Below are 20738 nucleotides of genomic sequence, written 5' to 3'. Positions count from 1 at the left end.
CAGGCAGAGAGAGAGAGGAGGAAGCAGGCTCCCCGCCGAGCAGAGAGCCCGATGCGGGGCTCAATCCCAGGACCCCGAGACCACGACCCAAGCTGAAGGCAGAGGCTTTACCCACTGAGCCACCCAGGTGCCCCAAACTAATATTTAAAAAGCAACATAATATTTAGGAGATTAAAAAGGTCCAGGATAGGGCTGCCTAACTGGCTCAGTCAGAAGAGCAACAGATTCTTGATCGCGGGGTCGTGAGTTCAAGCCCCAAGTTGGGTGTAGAGATTACTTCAATTAATAAAACTTAAAAAAAAAAAAAAAGGTCCAGGACGGTCTATGAAAGAATAATACACAAATGCTGTTTCTCTAAGTTTGGATTTTGCTCTTTTCTTTCTCATTTAGCGTGACAAAGCAGCCCTGCATCAGAGACATCCTGTTGTGCGTACTACAGCTCACTAGCATCCCTGGCACAACCCAAGACAACAGAATGAGCCCTCATGGCAACCTGGTGCTTTCATTCCAGGGTAACTAACTGCATCAAGCCAAACCATGGGACCCCATGTTTGCATACAGAGCGATGAAAAAGTACGAAAAGTCATCATTGTAAATACGGTTCATAATTTGGGGTGCTAGCTACAGTTCTCCACTGTTTTTTTTTTTTTTTAAGTAGGCTCCACCCCCAATGTGGGGCTTGAACTCACCACCCTGTGATCAGAAGTTGCATGCTCTACTGACTGAGCCAGCCCGGGTCCTCCCACTGTTTTTTGTGATTGGAAAAGGCCATCCACGATACCACTGCCAGATCCCCGTACAGGTTTGGGGACTGGCAAGTGGCTGCCGCTTTAATCACTACCTAAAATGTGGGCGTGGCTCTGGGCAGGGTTGGAAGAATTTTGAGGAGCATGAGAGGAAAAACCTGGACTGCCGTATTTTGTCGGTAGAAATAATGGACGAGCGCTAGTGTCCAATGATTCATGGCTAACTTAACATAATAAAAAACAGAATTACAATTAATGAGAAAGAAGAAATATGGACGTGCTGGCGAGGGCACATTCCAGTTTGAGCTGGGGATGGCACGCTTCGGCTAGAGGAGGCTTCTAAAGCACATTTGAGTGACATTGATTCAAATTGGCTTTCGGCTCCGCTTTTTGCCACCCCTTAGCTGCAGACCGGTTCTAACCAGCTGGTTTGGGTGGAGAAGTCATCACACTACATACTCGCTCCCCCTATGTGTTCACTTGGATGACGGATGCTTTGAACATTTGGAAACAAGTCGCTGGGGGTCTGTAACAAATTCTTCTGTGAACTTGACCCGCTTACAACTGAAATCCAGGGCTATGCCATAGAGCAGTGGTCCTCAGACTGGGGCAGGCAGCAGGCTCAGCGGATTCCCAGGCTTAGCCGAAAACCATGGCAGTGGACCAACAGCACAGGTGACTCAGGAGCCTGTGACAGGTGCGGGGACCCCCACTCTGCCATGGGGTCGGTATGTGCCCTGTGATCCTGCGGCTGCATGGCCAGATACGTTTCTTTATCCCAGTATTTTTCAAAGTCAAGCTGGCTTCCAGAACATGGGGCTTTTTAGAACTCAGGGTGCTAACACGCAGTCTGAATCCCAAAGAAGGGAAGGGCGTATGTGAGTGGTTCCTGGGGACTGGGTTCCCTGGAACCGGCAACCTCAGCACTACCTGAGAATTCATTAGCAATCTGAAGTCTGGAGCCCACCCCAGATACTCAGTCAGAGACTCTGGAGGTGGGGGTCAGCATTCTAAGTCTTACAGGCCCTCTATGTGTTTCCGGTGTATACCAAGGCCTGAGAGCCCGGGCTTGTCAGTGTTTTCCAAAACTGTTCTTTCATCAAGCATGTAGCAGGGCTAATATTTTCTACCATCAAAGTGTGTGTGTGTGTGTGTGTGTGTGTGTGTGTGTGTAGATGTGTGAAAGTCTCACCACTTGGAGGGAGGTTATTTTGCTGGCTCCTGAATTATTGATGTATTTAGGCACCGCTTTCTGTTAAAAACGACTTGAAATGGCTCGAAGAGAATGCTGGGCGTAACAGGCTCTTGTGGGGTATGGGGACCCCTTTTCACTTCTGCCAGGCTTCCCTGTGACACTGGGGTTCTCGAGTTGTTTATTACCAGCAGACCTGATCTATTTCTGAAGGATGAGAAAGCAAAAGCAGCGACTCAAAGAGTCAATAACCAAACCTTGAAGTCCTTGAGCAAGAGTGAGACAGTATATCACTTTTCTCTACCGACTGAAAATTCGCGGGACTTAGTAAGGGGGCGGTTGAGGGATTCCGCTCAGGGTCCGCAAGTATTTAATTCTGTGCCTTCCCTCCTCAGAGAAATGAGCGCTGGAAAGGGGAATGGACAGTGTGAATGGCAGAGAGGATACTAGAACATGGGTGTCATCTGTACAATTCCATCACTGAATGGTAATGAGAATTCTCTGTTCCAGTCTGAGGTCTGAGTCCAAGATCTAACACAATAGACACACTTTCAAGAGCGTTCATGTGACTACGAATCCCTAGACTGTAGACTGAGGGCAGTGACCTTACATACATAATTCAGTGTTTAGGTCCAGTTCCTATGACAGTTAATGGCACAGGACAAACAATAAATACACGTTGAAGGATTTTTCTTTGAATGAATATAAAGAGTTTATTCGGTGCGTATTTGGGTATACAACAACAAATATTAAACAACTTTTTTTTTTAACTTTTTTTTGTGTACAGGACAGAAAACTGCCTGTACATGCTATGTCCACTTTTGGAACACAGATTTTAACAATTATTAATGCACGAAATCTTACATGTCATGCAACTCTATGCCAAGATTCCAACTTTCTTCCATGCAACAGATATGAAGATCTAAATGGAAACCTAGCTAAGTCTTAAACACTTTTCCAGAAGCAAGTATAAGTATATGTTGTTTAGGCGTAACCAGTCTTAACATTTCCTTGTACACGATATTCACATGCCAAATACAACGACGGGAGGACTCGTACATATACAGATAAGACATTTCTTATTTTAACAACACAAAAGACGACGTCACAGCTCCACAGTTTCTGTCTTTATACAAGAAGCCACAACAATAGTTGAACATGATAACACAAATGGAATTAAGAGAAATCTACACTTGAGGATAATCTTTTTTCTTTTAAGTAATCTTTACTGACTGGGGTTGACAATACACCTCAATTTCTATTCACGGAATACAGCACAAGAACTTGACCAGAATACACTACAATTCTTTAAAAAAAAAAAAAGGTAGAATCACAAGAACACTGTTACCTTGAGCCTGAGATGCCAATTCTGATTCAACCCTGAATTTGGTTGATTTGGATTAAGTGACTCAGAGTCAATAGAACCATTGAATTTCAGAAATCATAAAGTTGCACTATTACCAAAGTAAAGAATCAAGCGTAGATAGAAAACATTAAGCCAAGAAAACAACACAGGTCACATAATTTTGTTTGCCCCTACAAAACATTTAAGCAGTTAGTTTTGTTTTGTTTTGTTTTGATTTTTTCCTTTGTTTTTGTTTTTGAAGAGCAATTGTGGTCTTTTAAATTTTCTTGGTTGGAGAGCAAATTTTGATCAGCATTAGTGCTGTGAAATGTTTTTGGCTTGTCATCCCCAAAGCACAGGTGAGATCATGGGAAAATTGGGCAGTCCTTCTCCAGGATTTAGTTCACTGACAAAGCTTGGCATTCTTTTGCACAAGCTCAAGAGAAATTATGGGGCGTTAGTATGGATGATAAGAAGGTGTCACGGCAGAGAGACTAGTGAACTCTGCCTGTCTGTTTGGTGAACGTCATTGACGATTGTGAACTTTGGGGGGAAGGACTGCTAGAATTCAACAGCACCTGGAGGTAAGGTTCTGTTACAGAGCCCTTGTTTTGCCCTCACTGGCTACGTTGATTCGTTGTGGCTCATGGACTTGCCTCCGTTCAGCACGCCGGAGACACTTCTACTCTTGGTTGGGGTCCCGCTTCCAGACCGGGAGAACTCCGTGAGGTCGTGCAGTGACGGCTCCTTGTACATGGCCACTGGAAAGCAGAGAAACACGGGGTCAGAGGCCTTCGAGCGTACACCCTGCGTGGGCCCTCATGTTGTCTTCTGGCCACTCGGCTTCCCTGCTCTAGGCTGAACACGGAGAATGCTGCTTCTGAGGACTCTGCCGAGAAGCGACGGGCTCAGCTTGAGCGAAACCTAGTCTTTGGTGCAGTAGTGTGCAAAGAATTCTAATGCCTCATTCCCATCACTTATGGCTCTATACATGAAGGCATTAATGAAAAATGCATTTTAGTAAAGCTCTTGGAAGTTTAAATATAATCTACGGCATGCTGTGCAAGCCAAATATTCAAATGTAAAACATATGAAAACACTAGTTTCTATCGTGCTTGAAAGGCTACTCTCCAAGAGCATAAATATTTAGCACAAGTCGTAATGCATTATGTGGTCCATGGTCATGTTGCGCTACGAGTGACACCACGAGCTGACACAGCACCCACAACGAGCTAGACACTGTGCTCAGTGCTTCAGGTGCATTACCTCGTTTAATCCCCCAAGAATCCTATGACTTGGGTGCTCTATCCATATGTTACAGGTGAGGAACACAGGTCAGTAATCCAGCCACACCCACCCAGTGAGGACAGAGGGGAGTTGGGATTCCAATCCAGGTAGTCTGGCCACAGAACACAGGCCTCTGAGCTGTGCCATGTGGATTCGATTGGACCGTCTGCTGCTACTCTCACCTTGGTTCTGACACCAAGCCAATGACCTCTTGGAGGTCTTGCTCTGCTTTGGCCACATCCTCAAGCCCATCTCTACCATGTCTCAGCTACTTGTAACATCCTTATCTTCTGCACCCCACTGCTCTCCCTTACCCTTGCCAACTGGCTACTGATCTGCCAATGACCGTTGGCCAAACTGGGAAACCGTTGGGATAATATCGCTGGGTCCTCCCAGGGGGCCCAAGGAGCTTTGCGGTTAAATGTTAAGCGTGCATACATTTGAGCATCTGTGCTTCTGTCCAGGGACTGTTTTGGCAAGATTTGGGGTTCTTGGCTGTCCTGGGTTAGCATTCAAGCTGCCCCCATGAGAGCGAGGTGTTATTATCTATACACGTACTATGGGAAAATTAAAATCAGAAGATTGGATGCTATTGTCAATGCTTCATGTTTTAAGTGTTGTAAACGTTACTAAATTTCCACATAATTGCCTTTAATGGGGAAGAATTACGTTCCACTTAAGCGAAGCATGATGGTAAGGATTGCGTTAAGTAAGGGCACTTGCCCAATCCGCAGTCCTAGCGCATCAAGTTTACCTTTGAGTGGTTTGGGCAGAAAGTGAGCTGCAGGCTTGTTCTTCTTCACATGGTTTCCTTTCATGATCTCCCCTTCTTTGTTCAGACCCAGATACCACCCTCGGCCGGACTGCTGCTGGCGGTATATCATCGAGGAATATGTCACGTAATAATTTTCAAACACCGATTCTTTGAATTTGCACTCAGGTGTAAAATGTTCCTGGCAAGACAAGTAAATAAACCAAAGCTCAATATTTATAGCTTTGAACTTCATGGAGAACCATGTGCTATTGACCTTTAGGAGCTCAGGACAGACTTTGTTCAAGCCCGTGTGATCAGCGCTCTATTTTAATGGCATAAACTATTACCACTGGAAACCAAGCCTATATATAACTACATATAATTCACGTGATGCTTTGGAAAAAGCCCTAAGTGCAAGTGCCTCTGATCAATGATTAGCTCTCTTTGTAATGAGAGAATGGAAAAATTACAACGAGCTTCATAACTGTAATATGAAGTTATTATACAAATTATATAATATGTAATTTGGACAACTGCAAGAGCTAAAGATCGGAAAGATCAGTATAAAGCTGTCACACGGCACTTTGTTCCCTTCGGAATTAAGTATGAGAAAATAAACATTTGGTCCTTCTACTTAATGTTCATAGGTTCTCCAGTTACCAAGCGCTATAACTGTCAACTGCCCGAGGCTAAAATTTGTGTTACCCTGTGGCATTAGTGGCTGCCTCCATTTCTAGAGGGATGCTACAAAGAAAAGCGACCTTTTGCTTTTAGGTAAACCAAATCGATTTGTTTTTTAATCATTGGACCTTGACTTAAAAAAGAAAAAAAAAATCTCCCCTCACCTCATCCTTGTCTTACAGTAATGTTTACAAGCAAATCGATAGAGAAGCAAGGAATTTACAGTAATTCCACAAGCAGACCTGAGACAGCAGCCCAGGGGACTCTGAACCCTGGAATGGGATTTCTGCCATGTGCTTGGCCATATTTTCTCTGGATCTGCCCATACAAATGAAGGGGACCTGATCCAACAGACTATTACAGGAAAAACAAAACAAAACAAAACAAAACAAAACTAACAAACAAAAAACCCCAAAGCCTTCTTTCAAGTGTTGTGGATTTGTGTGTATGAAATAAACAGCCATTAAAAGTGGCCATTTGTAAGCCAAATGAAATGAGCAGCAGATTCTCATCTCTAAGGAGCCCATGGAATAGGGGAGGGTCCATCCGCAGTGGGAGACAAGGAGAAGAATGCTAGCTGAACGCCATGTGACAGCGGCACCAAGGAAGCCATTTTAGATATTTGCTAATTTGCTGAGATGCTCGTCAGGAAGAACCGCTCATAAAACCCTAGAAAGGAAACCACCTTGTAAAATACCATCTGCTTTCTGGATACCAGCCCTTTCTGAACCATGCCTTTGTGGTCCTACCTTCCTCTCTTTTCACATCAGATGTCAGTCTAAGTGATGCACACTATCTGCACAAGAGAATCTGAAGTTCTCTCACAATCTCAAGTCACTTCAGCAAAGACGGACTGGTTCCTCATATGGGGCAGCCTTTCTCTGAAAGTTAAGCCACATTTTCTTTTCTTTTGGGAATCCACAAAACCTGTTTCGCTCCATAAGCTCACCAAGTCTCCCCATCTGGCCTCCGAAGCACTGACTGGAATCATCTCTGGGGGTTATTTCAGCCTAGGCCCATACTCGGTAAGTCCTTCAAAGAGTCACACAAGTTCGACCTGTGCAAGAAGAAATGTATTTCCAAGGCAACGATCCCATGTAGGAAGTGGTGTTCCATTTAGGGGCTGCAAAGACTCCCTTTTGTGAGATTCTCAACAGGGAAATCCAGTGTATGCCTATAAAGAAATGTGACTAGAAGTCTCCACATATCTTCTAGTGATGAGGATAGTTGGTAGAACGTTGCTGAAATTCTTTGGGAGTAAAATCACCATTTGTGGGGGGCACCTGGGTGGTTTAGTCAGTTAAAGTGTCTGCCTTCAGCACAGGTCTCAGGGTCAAGATCAAGTCCCACAAGGGGCCCCACGCTCAGTAGGGAGTCTGCTTCTCCCACTCCCCCTGCTTGTGCTTTCTCAAATAAATAAATAAATAAATAAATAAATAAATAAATAAATAAAATAGTAAAAAAAAAAAAAGAAACAGAAATCACCATTTGGGGGCAAAAAAATCTCATCCTTAGAGGGTGAGTTTTACTTTTATAAAGAGTCAGAAAACATTCAAAAATAAATATGGTGGGGGTGCCTGGGTGGCTCAGTTGTTAAGCATCTGCCTTTGGCTTGGGTCATGATTCTGGGGTCCTGGGATCGAGCCCCACATCAGGCTCCCTGCTCAGTGGGGAGTCTGCTTCTCCCTCTCCCGCTCCCCCTGCTTGTGTTCCTTCTCACTGTGTGTCTCTCTGTCAAATAAATGAAATCTTTAAAAATAAATAAATAAATAAATAAATATGGTGAACAGCATGTGTGCTGGAGGTGAGTGATTCTGTGTAGGTGCGTAAATACTGTATGGTGGACTTCCAGATGGTGGGGTGGGATGACTGCTGCAGCAGGTCCCCCAAAAGGGCTGCAGTTAACGTCTCGTGTGATGGCAGCCTTCACGGATTCATTTATAACACGCGGTTTCCACCAATCCTCCGCACTGCGTGCTAAAAGCTTCTGAAACCTTCCCAGGTATTTGCAGCAGTTGGCCATATACCCAGATGATTTGGACACGAGGTGTGTTGCCACCAAGTACAGAACGGGGGACACAAAGGAGGCGTTTCATGAGAACGGAGGAAGCCTGGTTTCACTCTGACTGGGGCACTGCGGAGGGGCGGGCTTCACGGGAGAGGTTGTTATTTTAGGTGAGCTTTGAAGGGTGGGTAGGAATTCAAAACACAAAGAGGGGAAGGATACTATTTGAAGGAGCCACAGTCGCTCGAACCCCCCACTTCCGTGTCTCCCCTGTCTCAGTCATTATTGCCCACCACCCTACCCTGGTAGCTGCTCCCGCTTCAAACTTACGGGGACCCTGAAATTCACCATCCACAAATCCCTCCAGCCCGTGATCTTTACCTTCCATTTCCACGGCTACTGTTCCAGCTGGCGCCCCCGCACTCTCTGCTGGCCAGGTATAATTGACCTCCTCTCCGGTGTCTCCCTTTCTGCTAGCACCTTTCCCTGCTAAAGCGACATCCCCTTTAGGAACGTTCGATGGTTTTGCCTGGTTTTATGGTTAACAAAACTCCTTGATGCGGCATCTAAAATTCTCTATGATTCAGTAACTACCCTGATGTCAGCCTCACCCTCTGCCACAGGGTCATGTGCACCTTTGTGCCTTTCCAGAGGCCACTCATTTCCTTTGCTTATTAGAGTGTCAGTCTTCTGCCTGCCTGCCTGCTGGCTTTCCTCGTGTCCCTCAGGGCCAAGCTCGGATAGAGGATCTCCCTCGGTGGGAACCGATTCTGTGTGGATTTATGCTCCCTTAAGCCCTAACGACACCTCTAGCTCGCCCCGAGGCTCAGGCCTTGCAGGAGCGGCTCCAGATGGCAAGGAACTTGTCTTGTTTTCTGAACCCCCCTTCTCCTCTTGCAAAGGACTGGTCATGCTGCCTAGCACGCGGCGGACCACTCCGCTCTTGTTTACAGGGTTTGGACTTCAGAGATCCAGATTTAAGCCTGAGAAACTCTGGGATTCAGAAGTACCAACCAGTAAAAAGTCTGCAGGAACTTCCTTAATACCATATGGAGTCGGCTGTCTGCAGAAGGAGGCTGTCAGTGCACGGACACAGCCTGTATGAGCGATCGTGTATCTGTTAAGAATAACAGACACTACGCAGATACTGGCACCTACAACATTAGGAGGAAAAACTTGGCGATTGTTACAACTATTGAAAAATGGCAAGGAAGGGACTCAATGAACTGAATGCTCTGTCACATCCTGGCAATTTCTTAGTCATCACCACTAAATTTGGACTCAGAAACTCAGTAGAAAGGAAAACGAGGCCAAAAAAAGAATGTTGAAGCAACCAGAGGAGTGTTCTGTTCTCTGTGTGTGACACTGTCATTTTATCCTGTGTTGGAATGAGTAGGCAGAAGAGGCTTCATTTTTATCCAGTGTGGAAGAATGTGAACATCCCACCCAACACAGGAAAGACTAGCAAAGGGAAGAGGGGTACGGGTGCGTCTCTGCGCCTCAGCAGTGAGTCACACAAAATAACAGGTACCGACTGGGTTGACCGTCTTGGGGAAGCCCTATCCAGAGGATGCCGGGCAGATGTGTGGTGAGGAATCAGCCTCCTCTGACGGATGCGGAGATGAGCGGGAGCACTCCTGAGAAAGGTACCATCGTGGCCTTGACACGCGGCAGACGTGAAACAGAGGCGGCGTCACCCTTCTGGATCTCACATGCAGTAGATAAAAATCTGCTATCGTGAGAAATGCACGAGAGGTTTCAAAAGATGCCAGGTGTTCCCTGTGTGGCTTCTAAGAAGTTCCCGGGCATGAGAACCAAAGCAAAGGGGCTTTATATCTTATAACTTTTTTGCATTGATTTCTCCTAAAAGTTGTTTCTCACACATATCGGTATTTTTTTTTCCCCCCAGAGGAATAACATCTTTTTAGTTCATGAAATAATCAATCTGTCTTTAAATCTCCTCTGTATCATCATCTCTGTTCTCCTTGAAGTTCAAGGTTAGTTCTTTTCTCAGTGGATATTGAACCCTTTTATCTAAGGAATCCATACTGGTTAGTTATCATGATTGTATCTTGGGTAAGGAAGAAGGATCTATGCTGAATAAGCAGATCCAGGAGCAAAATCTAACACTTCTTTTTACCAGTGTACTCACTTTATTAAGGGCAAAATTGTTTTTTGGAGATTGAAATATCATTGATGAGAAAAAAACATCTGAAACCCTCCCCATCACATTCACAGAATGTATCGGAGGTTACTTACAGCCACAAATGGTCACGGTTCGCCACCGCTAGCCAGGGCTTATGACCTCTAGGCAGACTCCGAGAGGCAATGGCAAAGGGATTCACGCCGTCCCGCGGTAACGTGGGCTATATGCAAATAACGCCCAGCTCCAACGGCGGGCCACAAGGCAGCTTTGCCCCAGGAACAAATGGCTTTGGACTTGTGTAAATTGCCCTTTTCTCTTAGGGTCAGAAGGAGCAACTGCACCCTGGGCTGCCCCTGACACTGAGAGCCAAGGATGGAGAGGGTGCCGCAGGCTCAGCAGCAGCGTGGGCTGGGACGGCGGTCTGGCCAAGGGGGGCCAGGCAGGGGACGTGTCCCTCAGCGGGTGCTGACGCTCTGAGGATCGCCATGTATCCTGTTAGTGCTTCCTTTTAACACATTTCTCTCGAGAGGAATATTTTTTAAGCAGGCCGCATGAGTTCCCTCAGATCTAACGAGAGTAATAGTCTGCTGAGGTCATCCATACCTCAGACGGCAACACGAAGCCCTTGGACTTGAACACAGCTGATGACAGCAGCGTTGCACATCCAGGGTAGCCCTTCACATATGGACGGGTTAAGTGCACGCGTCCTGCTCTAGAGGAGAATTTCCCAATACATTCTGTCTTATTCACACATAACGCTTTGTAAATCAGGCGCCAGAGAACACGGAAACCAACACAGTTTATAGATACATGAGTGGGCTCTTAAAGACACTTAAAAAAAAACGAATGTAGTAAAACGACTTCTTCCTTTCAGCAGGTTTTATAAACATATTGTAACTACTCATCTCTCCCTTTAATCCTCTTGCTTGGTCCTGTCTTCTGGCCACATTTTCAGTAGCCTGACAATCCAATTAATTTAACAATTACCGCCAAGAGCCAGGGTCACTCTTTGAATTCTGAGCCATGTTCGGATGACAATTAATTTCCTAGATTTAAAGTTAGCAGTTACTTTGGCACGTCTGACTCATGCCCGTCAATTATCCCCTGGACTAATGAAAATAATATGCAAATTAAAATTCGATTTTTGACTCCGTTAAAAGATTTAAAAAAAATAGATTCTTACAATACAAGTCGGACCCATGGAGGTGATGCTGTAACTACCTATATTCTCTCTATAGGTCTCCCCTCGATCAGTGATTTCAAAATCCAGGATTAATTATTATATTCAGGACTTTGATGTTCTCTCCCACGGTACATTTGATGCGAATGAACTTCATTATTACTAAGATCAAAGAACGGGAAGGGAGAGTTTGGGGGAGAGGGAATCGATACTCACCTGGTGCACTGTAGCTAAGCAAAATTATTAATTCATGATAAACAGACAGTGGTATGTTCATTCAAACAACCTCTGGACTGTGAGATCCTTGAGGGCAGCTCCTAGCATAAGGCCTGGCTTACGGTCCCTGATCAATACACGTAGGATGAGATAAATAAATGAAAGATCGGAATAACATATGAAGGGAGCTTGGAAGCTCCCGAGTATGGATCCCAAAATGGGCAAAGTGTGGCGCGCTCAGCGTAGAGGACTGGTTTAGAGTAGACGCTGACAAGTCAGAGCCTGCCTGTGAGGCCAGGGAGAGCAGGTGCTAAAGGGAGGAAGGGGGCCGACAGATACATTCAACTTGAAAAACTGGAGAGGGAGGAGAGGAAGAGAGGAGGGGAGCGGGAGGAAAGAAAGGAGAGAGGGAGGGAGGGAGTAAGGGAAAGGAAAGACAAGAGGCAATAATGAAGACATAACAGTGCTCAAGCAGCAAGAGTAAGAGATTTCCTACTAATAACCAAGATAGGGGCCTTGAACTTCTACTCTTGCCCTCTGGGTCTGCAAATAGCCAAACATTTCAAGTAAGTTCTATCAGCTTGAGTTTTGTTAAAATGGGTGTGTGTGTGGGGGGGGACAACCAGTCCTGCTGACCTGCCTGGATCGTTGTATGAGGACCCAGCGGGATGAGGTGTGTGAAAACAGCTCTCTAAACATGAAATGTGGGATGATATCTCAAAATACATGGCCAGAAAACCAGGGCTAAATAAATACATTCTCATTTCTTTCCAAGATTTTTTTTCACTCCAGAATCCATTTATAAAGGCTGTGCTTATATGTGTTTTATTAACATGGGAGAAAATAAATTCTGCCCCCAAATTAGGACTGCCCATGAATTACACTTTGTGTTTAGTGCTTTCCTCCAAGCCTGCTTCCCAGAAAACTGTTTCGCCTCCTTTCATTTTTCATCTCTGTCTGCGGCAGGCTGCAAAGGCTGCGGTGCTTCCAGCCACGGCGCTGAAGAAATGAAGTGCTTACAAATGGGCCTTGTGAAATACCGTGCAACCAAATGACTTCCAAGTACGCATGCCATTTAGCAACCCTTTGTGAAGAAATGCAAATTATAATTAAGAAAATGGATATGGGATGATTTTTCCTTATATGACTACGGTGGAATTTCTTGGTAGCACTTTCATGCTCCAAGATAGTTCATGGACGCTTTGATTTATCTTAGGTTGACCCCACAAAATATGCCAGCACAATATTGCTTTTTCTCAATTCTTTGCAAAACAAAATGACAAGTGTGTATACATATATACATATATGTATATATGTATATATGTATATATATATATGGCCTTGTCAATCAATGGCCTGTTTAAAACAGAATCAGGACACAGATCTCACCATATTTTAGGCCTGGAGTTCATTTAGTCCAATACAATTTGGCCTCTTCTGGATTTTCATACATTTCTGTAAAGCAGTCTCACACCAGGGACTACTACCCAGACTGCCAAATTTTACAAAGCGATTTATTTATTTTTTGAAGATTGTACTTTTTTATTTGAGAAAGAGAGAGAGATTGAGAATGAGTGGGAGGAGGACTAGAGGGAGAAGCAGACTCCCCAGAGAGCAGGGAGCCCCTCGTGGGATTCACTCCCAGGACCTCGGGATCATGACCTGAGCCAAAGGCAGATGCTTCACTGACTGACCTACCCGGGCACTTGTGATTTGTTTTATTTTTATAAACACTGAAATAAGCTAGAAAAAAGCAGGAGACAAAACAAAAACAATGCATCCCTTACAGAGCCCAAGAGGGGCTGTTGTTTTTGTCATGATACTAAAAAATTACATGATCCAAAGGCCTCATTCAGTTCCAAACATGGTCAGCAAATAGGTTTTGCAATGGAAGTAACTTGCTACGATTTGTAAGTAAGATGGATGGGCCACATGTCTCCAAGGCTGCGTAATTGGTTCAAGACAGTGTTAGTGTGACCCACCCCCTTGCAGAAAAATACAGATTGTTTAGGCCATGTGATTAGGGAGCGGAAGACACCCTTCATTTTCTGTAAGACAAACAGTAGAGAGACTGTGTGACCAGCATATTAATTTTCAAATCTTACTAGATTTAATCTTCCTGTTTCACAAAAGTCTGTGGTAAAGTAACCTTTTTTTTTCCCAAGGGAAGAACACTTCTCTTAGCTGAATAACTCCCTAACAGTCTTTTCTTGTCTATGATATGCATTAACTCTGGATGTGGGTTTTTCCTATAGAATGGCTGACCTATGTGTTTTGAGAGGGGAATCAGATATCAGATATGCTTTCTAAAAATAAACTTCCAGGTCTTCTGGCTGCTTTCTAGAATTAATTTGTGCCCACTGGGCAAATATTCTCTGTTACTATGGCACTTTCTCATTTGCGGCCGTGCTCTTCCATGTAATAACTTCAGAGCGGGATCTAAATCCATCTCCAAGAGGAAGATCTGGGAGTTATCTGTAGTCAGCAGGAGCAGAAGCTTAGTAGGTTGTATCTTTTTAAAGGGCTGTTGCAAGCTCCTGTCTGAAAATTCAAAGACTGGGGACGCTGCAAACTTTTCCCAGTCTGCTTCTTCAAAGACTTTCAGAGAAGGCTTCTTATCTTTTCTCTTGCACAGGTCAGAAAGTGATGCTAGACAACACTCACTGCTCAAATGCAAGTCACTAATGCGTGCTTGCCACCGCACACCAGAAAACCTGGAACTGCAGGGCAAGGTGCAGAGGCCTAATCTATGAACCAGGGATAAGAAAGGTGTCACGGAGGGGTAGTGGCCCGCCACATCACACTGCGCCTGCGAATTACTTCCAGGGATAGGAAGTTACAAGGAGAGTCATCTTTCTATGAAGACAGTACCTTTCTCTAGTTTGCCCCTTGAAAGGAGCTATCAAGATTTACCCAAAGTCTGAAGGGGGTAAAGTTGGCTCATTCAGCCAAGACACAGATGGAAGAATTCATTTTGGACCCCTACTCTCCAAGAACCTACTGTGGGCCAAGGACCACAAGAGGCCCCTGTGTGTATGTAATGATCTGTGTGTGTCTAATTCATCTTGACCATGGCTCTCTGTGGTAACTCCATACCTCTGGCCTGAGAGAGGAGTCTCCCATGTCACAAGCGATAAAACCACAGGTCGCAAGTGTACCCTTTCACACAAATCGTTGTTGCACAGACAGACGAGAGCTGTGAGGTCAGATCTCCTTTAAATGGCAGGTGCAGTATCTGCAAAAGGTCTAGGCCTTCCTCCCTCTCGTGGGCCCTGTCTCTGGGATCCCTGAAGAGCTCTGTTCAATCCTGCCTCTCCCGCTTCCCAGATTCCCAGCTTTGGGCCATCTACCTGCGCTCTGCACCTGCACCCACGAGAGGCGCCCGGCATCCTGGGATGCACAGCGGGGATCGTGGGGGGCGTGGAAGGTGGCGAGCACAGGTGCATGTGCTCACGGCTATGGGGGCCCCTCCCTCTCATTCACGTGTAGTTTGTGTGATAGAGAAGAGATGTGGCATCCTCGCCACCCCAACTTGAAACTGGCATGAAAACTAGCGGTTGGGGGGTGCTTGGCTGGCTCAGTCAGTTGGGTGTCCGACCCTTGATTTTGGCTCAGGTCATGATCTCAGGGTCCTCGGGTCGAGCCCTGTGTTGGGCCCCGTGCTTGCAGTGGAGTCGGCTTGAGATTCTTTCTCTCTCCCTCTGCCCCTCCCCCAGCTCGCACACTCTCTCTCTAAAATAAGTAAAATTTTGGGACACCTGGGTGGCTCAGTGGGTTAAGCCACTGCCCTCGGCTCAGGTCATGATCTCAGGGTCCTGAGATCGAGCCCCACATCAGGCTCTCTGCTCAGCAGGAAGCCTGCTTCCCCCCTTCCCCACCCCGCCTGCCTCTCTGCCTACTTGTGATCTATTTGTCAAATAAATAAATAAAATCTTTAAAAAAAATAAGTAAAATTTTAAAAAGAAAACTAGCAGTTGTCAGTGAAAACAAATGAGTGGAGAAGCACCTTTCCACTTCTGGGAGGCGCTCACATTACACACTAAGCGAACATGTGGGAATTCCTTTCCGAAGGGGTTCCTTTTCAAGGCTAACAATACATGAGCTTTGAATTTGGGGCTTAAAATATCCTAAGATTCTAAAATTTGCATTACTCTAATGTGTATCAGTGGAACCCACATGATATTTAAGAGAATAATCCGGTATTAATGGGCCAAATGACATTTGCATGTCTCATTTTAATTACTATGCCACAGAAAGTACAACATTATTATCTCGCTTCTTTTGTTCTAAACTATTGTTTTGCCACTTCTACTTTCATAGTGTAGGTTACTAATAACAACAATAATGAAAAATCTAACAGTACCTTAAGTTTAAGCAGTTTCTACTTTTTAAAGTTTTTGACAACTGCTTCAACAGTTATGGCATTCAAGTGACAGATAAGGGACAGTTGAAAAATGATGATGATAACAAAGGTAATGATTATAATAGATTTTGGTCGACGTTTTCCTTCTCTCTCAAGAACTCTTTTTACGGTTGAGGAAGTGGAACCAGAGATGCTAACACACTGGAACCTGGTTTTCCCATGTTCTTCTGGAGAGCTCCAGAGCCGGGAAGCAGTTCCTTCTAGAGGAAACTGGAATGTGTTTCCGGTAGCTGGTGTTGACATGGGAGCAGTCCTTATCTTCAGGCAACCTGAGCTCTCAGGACACTTCCGGGGCTGCAAAAAGCCTTAGGAACAGCAGCCCTAACTGGTCCCGGGAAGGAAGAGCCTTAGCACCGAGCTCAGGCTAAGCCTGTCAGCCTGTCTCAGCCCACTGCTTTCTCCAGCTCGCCAGATAGCTTTGCACTAATGCGTCGATTTAAATTCTCCCAGATCATGCCATGGAAAGTTCATTCTACTGTAAAATGTTCATGACTGAATTTCAGCACATTTGGTTTATTTTGTTTGTTTGTTTTGTTTTCTTTCCAGTGACCTCTCTACCCTAGGAGGTTGTCGGGGATGACCCCAGAGCAGGTTTGCTGAAACTAGGCTTTTGCCCCTTCAGGTGCAGATGTAGGTGATGGGAAGGAGACACAGAGATTGATCTTATAAGGTGTGTGTATGTGTGTGCACACGTGCATGCATGCCTGTATGTGTTGGAGAGACAGAGAGAGAGAGAGAGAGAGAAAGCAGACATGCTGGGAAGAGAGAGATACAGAGAGATAAAGCTGAGATGGGGGACAAACAGAGAAAGACAATAAAAAGTGAAAGTCAGTGTGATGATTTGTTTTTCATAATTCTATAATCCTGTGACCTTCGAGAAATGTCTACCATCCTGCACTCCCCACCAAGGTTTAGTGGGGAAGGTGGGAAATTAAATTATCTTTCCTCTTTGGGGAAAAAAAAAAGCTGTTTCCTGTCCAAATTCCCAGTTGTGCTCAGAGCTCAGGGTAAAATCTGAAAGGCCACCCAGGGCCAGGTCTGTTCTCCTGTGAAGTGGGCATCTGTACAGAGGAGCCAGACAGAAGAGTAAACCTATTTCTTCCTGGGGATTTTCCTATGTGTAATACGCATACCTCTGAAAAAGACAGTGATGACAAAGAGATCCAGGTCTCTTGAAAAACTGAGGATTACTGCAGAGAAGTTCTGTGCAAGTTCATTAAAATAAGACACTTTGAATGAATGCCACCATCATAAAGCGGATTATATTTTCATTAAGAGCAATGTAACACTCAGCTGTGTATCTATGTGGCAGTCAACACGACAACGGTTCCCGACTTGGGACCAAAGTGCCGTCGCCAGTGATGCCAAGTGCTCTCACCATCACATCAGAAGCCACCGCAGTGAAGCCTGGATTCTAAAAATGTGCTTTTCAGGAGTGTTGACACCACGTACCCAGCCGTGATTCAAAAATAAGCTTCGGGTAGCTTAGCTTAAATTCAATTTGGTTTGTTCTGTCCCGAGATACTGTAACATTTTTATATTAAATTTTTAAAAAGGGTTTTGATGACATTAAACTACGAAAATAGGCAAATTATGGTTCCTTATCAAAATACGTAATTTAAATTTTCAAATATTTGTTCCCTAAGTGTTACCGTAGTTGAAAACACAATGCAGGAATATAATCTAAACTATGAGAATCTATAAAAAGGATTAATACTTCATAAGCTTTGCACAGCCATGACCTACTCGGAATAATTTTTGGCTTTCATTTTCCGCAGTGTAGACTGTTAAAGCATTTGCATGAGAATGCAAAATGCATAAATTATCCCTGCAGGGAACACTTAAAACTTAAGGTAATTATATAGCATAGAAGTGGTTTCAAAGAACTCAAACAAAATAACAAATAATTCTACAGTCACCCTTTAAGATGATTATTACTCTGTGCTTCCCGTGATCTCGATCATGAAAATCCCACTCTTTACAATTACATTCCCATTATCAATTCTTACTTTGTTCTTTTACCATCACGCTCTTACAGCTGGCCCTGAAAATTTGCATGCTGTAAAAGCTGAACTAGACAGCTAGTAGAGATGAATTCTCCGGTTATATTCATTCTGTGAACAGAACCATAACACTCCCTTAATATATCTTATCATTGCACTTTTATACTAAACACGCATCCAAATCAAGTCCTATTTTTTACATTCCTCCTGTTCAGAATCTTTTAATGGCTCCCTGCTGCCTACAGGATAAACTCCAAACTCCCTGGTCTGGTGTTCAAGGTCTTCCACAATCTCGCACGTGTTCCCCTACAACTCTAGCAGTAACATTCCTCCACTTAAGCCAGACTGGAGAAATGAGGCCAGGACCGAAAGTAGCAGGGATCTGTCTTATGAATGGGCAAGTGTCTCCTCCAACCCAATGGCTGTGCTTTGGAGTCTGGGATGGTCACCGCAGTGAAAGAGAACCGCTGGGTCACAGGGGTATGATATGTAACCAATCCTCATCCTCCCCCAAGTTTCTTCCTTATGTTCTGCACTATTATGATTGTTTTCATTAAAAAAAAAAAAAAGGAGCTGAACTTCTTGAGCTTCCAACCTGCCTCATGTCATGGTACCGTGTACCACACATACAATTCTTTTGGGGGCCACTTGCTAATAATCAGCCCCTCTTTTTTTCTCACAGCACACAGAGGAAAAAGAGCCAAACGTCAGTGTTGTCAGAAACCTCCAGGCTCAGCGCTGGCTGGAATGCAAAAGCACTTTATAACTGATTATTTCTGAAGAGTTTCCCCAGCATCAAGAAAGGGGGTAATGAGATTATATCTGAACAGGAGAAGGCTCAATTAGTTCTCTCATGCTAATTTTTACCAGGTGACTGGGGATGAAAAATCAATAATGGGCAAATAAGTGGTCCAAATTACTTAAAAGGTAATCGAGGGGGCTAAAACCACAAACATTCATGATGTGTTTGTACCTAGTCTTACGGCTCGTAATGGCTCCATACAAAGTTGCTGCTCAATGCACGTGACTGGTATGTGAGAAACCGTATCACCAAGGCATCGCGTCTCCAGGACTCACATCAGCAGTGGGACGGTGTCTCCTTTTTTTTTTTTTTTTAAGATTTTTTATTTATTTATTCGACAGGGCGAGATCACAAGCAGGCAGAGAAGCAGGCAGAGAGAGAGAGAGAGGAGGAAGCAGGCTCCCCGCTGAGCAGAGAGCCCGATGTGGGGCTCAATCCCAGGACCCTGAGATCATGACCCGAGCCGAAGGCAGAGGCTTAACACACTGAGCCTCCCAGGCACCCCTCCTTTTTTTAACGTCTCTGAATAAACTGGGGATGCTGCCACATGACCGTGCCTCCTCCGTTCCTCAGCACTAGGAGGGTGCAAATGACAGACACGCCTTCCCCAAGAGAAAGAGAAGGCTGTGGCCCTTTGGGGAGATCACAGTCCTCAGAATGAAACTGCCCCATTTAGCTCCAGACACAACTGGTGAGATGTGGAAGTCCAACTAAAATATAGTTGACGGCAAGGTGACGACTGTCAGGGAGACAGGGTGGACCAGAGGCACAGAACTCTACCCGAGTTATTTCTCTGGGGGAGCAGAGCAGGTGGGGAGGGTGCGACATCCAATTCTCCCCTCTCCCTCCCCGCCACAGGTCCATATTCTCTGCACTCTGGAACCCACTGCTGGAGAACAGAGACGCAGCCCTGTTCTGTGCTTGACGTTCAAGTCCCAACGGTTCAGGGGAGGAGAGAAGACAGTCAGTCCTAAGTGCTGGTTCGCAGCAAACAAAGCATTTTCAGAGGAGCCTCGCTACTCTACCCTGTTCTCCCGGTAAAGCGGGTAAAAGCTCAGGCCCCAGAAAAGAGTTGGTTTGTGTACAGAATCCCCATGCGGGATTTGCCTGGTGAGTCACAGCTTCTCCAGACAACGTCTTTATATAACGGCTATTGTTTTGCCAGATGTGCGGTATCATCTCTGGCTGACTGACGAAGACTGATTATTTGAGATACTATTTTATGGGGACGATACTCATTTAAGTCAACAAGGATTTCTTGAGGGTCTGTCATGTACTTTGTCCTTCCTTTGGGAATAGCAGTCACCTTCCCCAGCCCGTTGTCCAGAGAGCCCTCCCCGAGCTGCCGCCAGAAGTCAGGCAAAGCCCCAATCTGTGTCCTCATAGTCAGAGACGACAGACCCAAACTGATTCCTGTGGTCTACACTGGCCCAGAAAGATGGAGACCTACTGTAACGGCTTCCTACGAGGATAACGCAACTGAGCATTTCTTCCCTTCAAAAATGACGCATTTGTTAATTTCATCGGTTCTAGTTACATGTTCTGGTGTCATCAGCAGTGGCAGCTAAGCAACTGTCACTCGGAAAAAGTGTGGCTCTCCTGGGTCGAGAGAGATTAGAATAGCAAGAGCTAATGTCGGAACATAAAAACAGATCCTTCGGGATCACACGAGAGTGACCGAAGTTGCCAGGATGACAGTGTGTGAAAGAACACAGAAGTCGCCTATCCTCTGACCAGCCGGACACGCACCAGTGTAATCACAGGAACCACGAGTGACTGCGGGCAGGCTATGAGCATAGATGAGAATAAGGCCGCATTTTGAAATCACCTCCTGCATGGTGAGATTACTAGATGCCAATCACCAGAAACAACACGCTTTAAATACTGTGGTGCCCCTGAAGTTGCGATCTAGTGAGAGAATGTTCGCAGAAGCTGGATATTTGCTGAAACTCATAGGG

General features: G+C 45.1%; 1 protein-coding gene across 4 annotated transcripts in view; it reads right to left on the bottom strand.

The window, feature by feature from the left end:
- Positions 1–2631: 2631 nt before the first annotated feature.
- The window catches only part of FGF13 (fibroblast growth factor 13), a 468515-nt gene continuing 450408 nt past the window's right edge, over positions 2632–20738 (bottom strand). For all 4 annotated transcript variants that reach the window (XM_032841401.1, XM_032841400.1, XM_032841403.1 and 1 more), the window contains 2 exons: positions 5325–5523; positions 2632–4044 (listed from right to left, as the gene is read on the bottom strand). In XM_032841401.1, coding sequence (XP_032697292.1) covers positions 3908–4044; positions 5325–5523 — 336 coding nt within the window. In that variant the 3' untranslated portion in view covers positions 2632–3907. The remainder of the gene's footprint in view (positions 4045–5324; positions 5524–20738) is intronic.

The sequence above is a fragment of the Lontra canadensis genome, unplaced genomic scaffold (genome assembly GCF_010015895.1).
Source record: "Lontra canadensis isolate GAN:19392208 unplaced genomic scaffold, GSC_riverotter_1.0 scaffold123, whole genome shotgun sequence".
NCBI classification, from domain to species: Eukaryota; Metazoa; Chordata; class Mammalia; order Carnivora; family Mustelidae; genus Lontra; species Lontra canadensis.
Note: the sequence above shows the minus strand (reverse complement) of the source record. Positions and strands in the feature narration are given on the sequence as shown.